This window comes from Microtus ochrogaster, chromosome 1 (assembly GCF_000317375.1).
Source record: "Microtus ochrogaster isolate Prairie Vole_2 chromosome 1, MicOch1.0, whole genome shotgun sequence".
NCBI classification, from domain to species: Eukaryota; Metazoa; Chordata; class Mammalia; order Rodentia; family Cricetidae; genus Microtus; species Microtus ochrogaster.
In genome coordinates, this window is record NC_022009.1 from 58,294,508 (window position 1) to 58,297,224 (window position 2,717).

Genomic DNA, 2,717 nt, shown 5'->3' on the forward strand with positions numbered 1-2,717 from the left:
AATCCCAGCACTCGGGAGGCAGAGGCAGGCGGATCTCTGTGAGTTCGAGACCAGCCTGGTCTACCAGAGCTAGTTCCAGGACAGGCTCCAAAGCCAGAGAAACCCTGTCTCGAAAAACCAAAAAAATAAAAAATAAAAAAAAAAATATCTGCTCATTCTATCAAAATAAGGCATGGCATTTAGTTTTACACAGGTATTAATAACCAAGTATTGATCATCACAATTTTGTTCTTATTAAAGCATTAATAATAAAAAAACAATACCAAAGGAACAACAGATATTGCCCACAGTGTTTCCTAAATCACTGAAGTATTTTGATACCTATATTTGCAGCATATGCTTTTCCTAATTGGAGCAGTATGGAAAACAGAAGGCAACTCCTAGTCTTTCAATTCCTATATATCAAGAGAAATAAAGTAGAAAAGGGGTCTATTTTCCACTGAAAATTCCCTATCACAAGAGTGTGGAGATGCAGGCACTGTAATTAGAAGGTCATGAACTATAAGCACTGTGAGAAAAAATAAAGCTTCAGCTGCTCACACAAACAGGAACATGCACAGTAGAAAATAAGCTGCATAAGAGGAAGAATTTCTGTCTGTTTTGCTCACTGCTTGATCTTTGTGCCAGCAAAATGCCTGTAAATACAGGTCTTCAAATAGAACTGTCCTTCGTATGCCCTCTAGAGACCTATGAGGATTCTCCAGCCCTCATCAAGGGGTACTGTCTAGAACTGATTGTCCACCAGAGAGATGGTCTGGTTAATTTGCTAGTGGAACACCAAGGCTAGAAAACCTGTCAACTCAGAAATGGTTGTTCCACTTCACACACTGACTGACCCAGTCCCCCAGCCCTCTGAGACACTGTCTCACTATAAAGCCATGGCTGGCCTTGAACTTCTCTATCCTCTTTCCTCTACTTTCTAAGTGTTGGGACTAGAAGCATGTGTCATCACTCCTGACTTCCTTTGTCTCTATTTTTTTGGGGGGACGTGTGTGGAAAGATGGGAATGCTTTAAAAAAAAAGTCTCGGGACTGGAGAGATGGCTCAGCGGTTAAGAGCACTGGTTGTTCTTCCAGAGGTCCTGAGTTCAATTCCCAGCAAGCACATGGTGGCTCACAGCTATCTATAATTAGATCAGGTGCCCTCTTCTGGTGTGTAGGCCTACATGAAAACAGAATGTTGTATGCATAATAAATAAGCTTATCTTGAACTCATAAACTGAGATCCTCCTGTCTCAACTTTCTGTGCACCAAATGTAGGATTTGTCATCTTTCTCAGTCCTGTTTCTCCACTAGAAAAGAATAAAGGCTATAGAACATTAAACATTGCTCAAAAAGCTGTTGTTTTAGTTAGTGTGGGTTATAAGACTAAGCAACAACTTAAGTTGTGATTTAAGTTCTGGCTATCAAGGTGAAACAATGGCAGGAGAGAGGGCCCAGTGGCTGAGAGCACCTGCTGCTCTTCTAGACGACCCCAGTCTGAGTCCTAGCACGTGGAGCAGCTCTCGAGCTCCGATACTTAAACTTTCCCTGCACACCTGCACTGGTGCGCACATAACCTCATACAGACACGCACATAGTTAAAATAAAAAATTTAAGTTTAAAAAAAAAAAGTGAAGCCGGGTTGGTGGTGGAGGACAACTTTGATGGGAGGCAGAGTTAGACAGATCTCTGAGGTCAAGGCTAGCCTAGTCTACAAAAGCTAGTTCTAGGGCAGCTAGGACCGTGACACAGAGACACCCTGTCTCGGGGAGGGTGTGTGTGTGTGTGTGTGAAATAACAGGGTAAATTACTTTTCAGTGAAAGGCACTTCTTACTGTTATAATATTTACAGTATTAAATCTACGTCAAATTAAATCACAACTCTAAAGATCATTATTTAGTCCCACTCTCCCATCCTAGTAACAATGCACACAAATATATTACACTGTATTTTCATACCTCTTCATTGATAATGGTGGCATTGCTCAATGAGCGTAATGCTGATGTTATTTTTCTTCCAAGATCTGCTAGAACCATCTTGAAGGTTTTAAGATGTACTTAAGAGAACTCTAGAAAGGAAAGAAAACATAAATTGAAAACCATTTCACATTAAGTCCTAACTGAAGAAAAAGAATACTTAAATTCAAATTAAAGTACTCAACATTTAAATACTGTTATTTATACGCTTCTATAACCTCAACCTGCAACTTTAATACATGCATATCTGAAAGATAAAACATCTACTTGATTACGATGCTTTACATTTAAATATCTAAAGAATCTTATACATAAATCGTCAGATTTAAAATGTCAAATAAGCCAGGCAGTGGTGGCACATGGCTTTAATCCTAGCACTTGGAAGACAGAGGCAGGAGGATCTCTGTGAGTTCAAGGCCAGCCTGGTCTACAAGAGCTAGTTCCAGGACAGGCTCCAAAGCTACAGAGAAACCCTGTCTCGAAAAAACAAAATAAAATAAATAAAAGATAACACATCAAATAACATCTGCTGAGGCAATAACAATATGATCTTTAATAACTGTGTTTTCTTTTGGCACATGCTCTTGATTATGAGTAACTGAATGCTACACCATGTCCACTGTAGATAACAGGGGAAGCAAACTCTCCAGAAATGGTGCTGAGCACTTGGGAGGCAGAGGCAGGCGGATCTCTGTGAGTTCGAGACCAGCCTGGTCTACAGAGCTAGTTCCAGGACAGGCTCCAAAGCCACAGAGAAAC

General features: G+C 40.4%; 1 protein-coding gene across 1 annotated transcript in view; it reads right to left on the reverse strand.

Moving 5' to 3' along the window:
- Positions 1–2,717, reverse strand: part of Srp54 (signal recognition particle 54) — a 40,422-nt gene that overhangs the window by 28,644 nt on the left and 9,061 nt on the right. The window contains exon 2 of the mRNA XM_026781839.1: positions 1,941–2,050. Coding sequence (XP_026637640.1) covers positions 1,941–1,963 — 23 coding nt within the window. The 5' untranslated portion in view covers positions 1,964–2,050. The remainder of the gene's footprint in view (positions 1–1,940; positions 2,051–2,717) is intronic.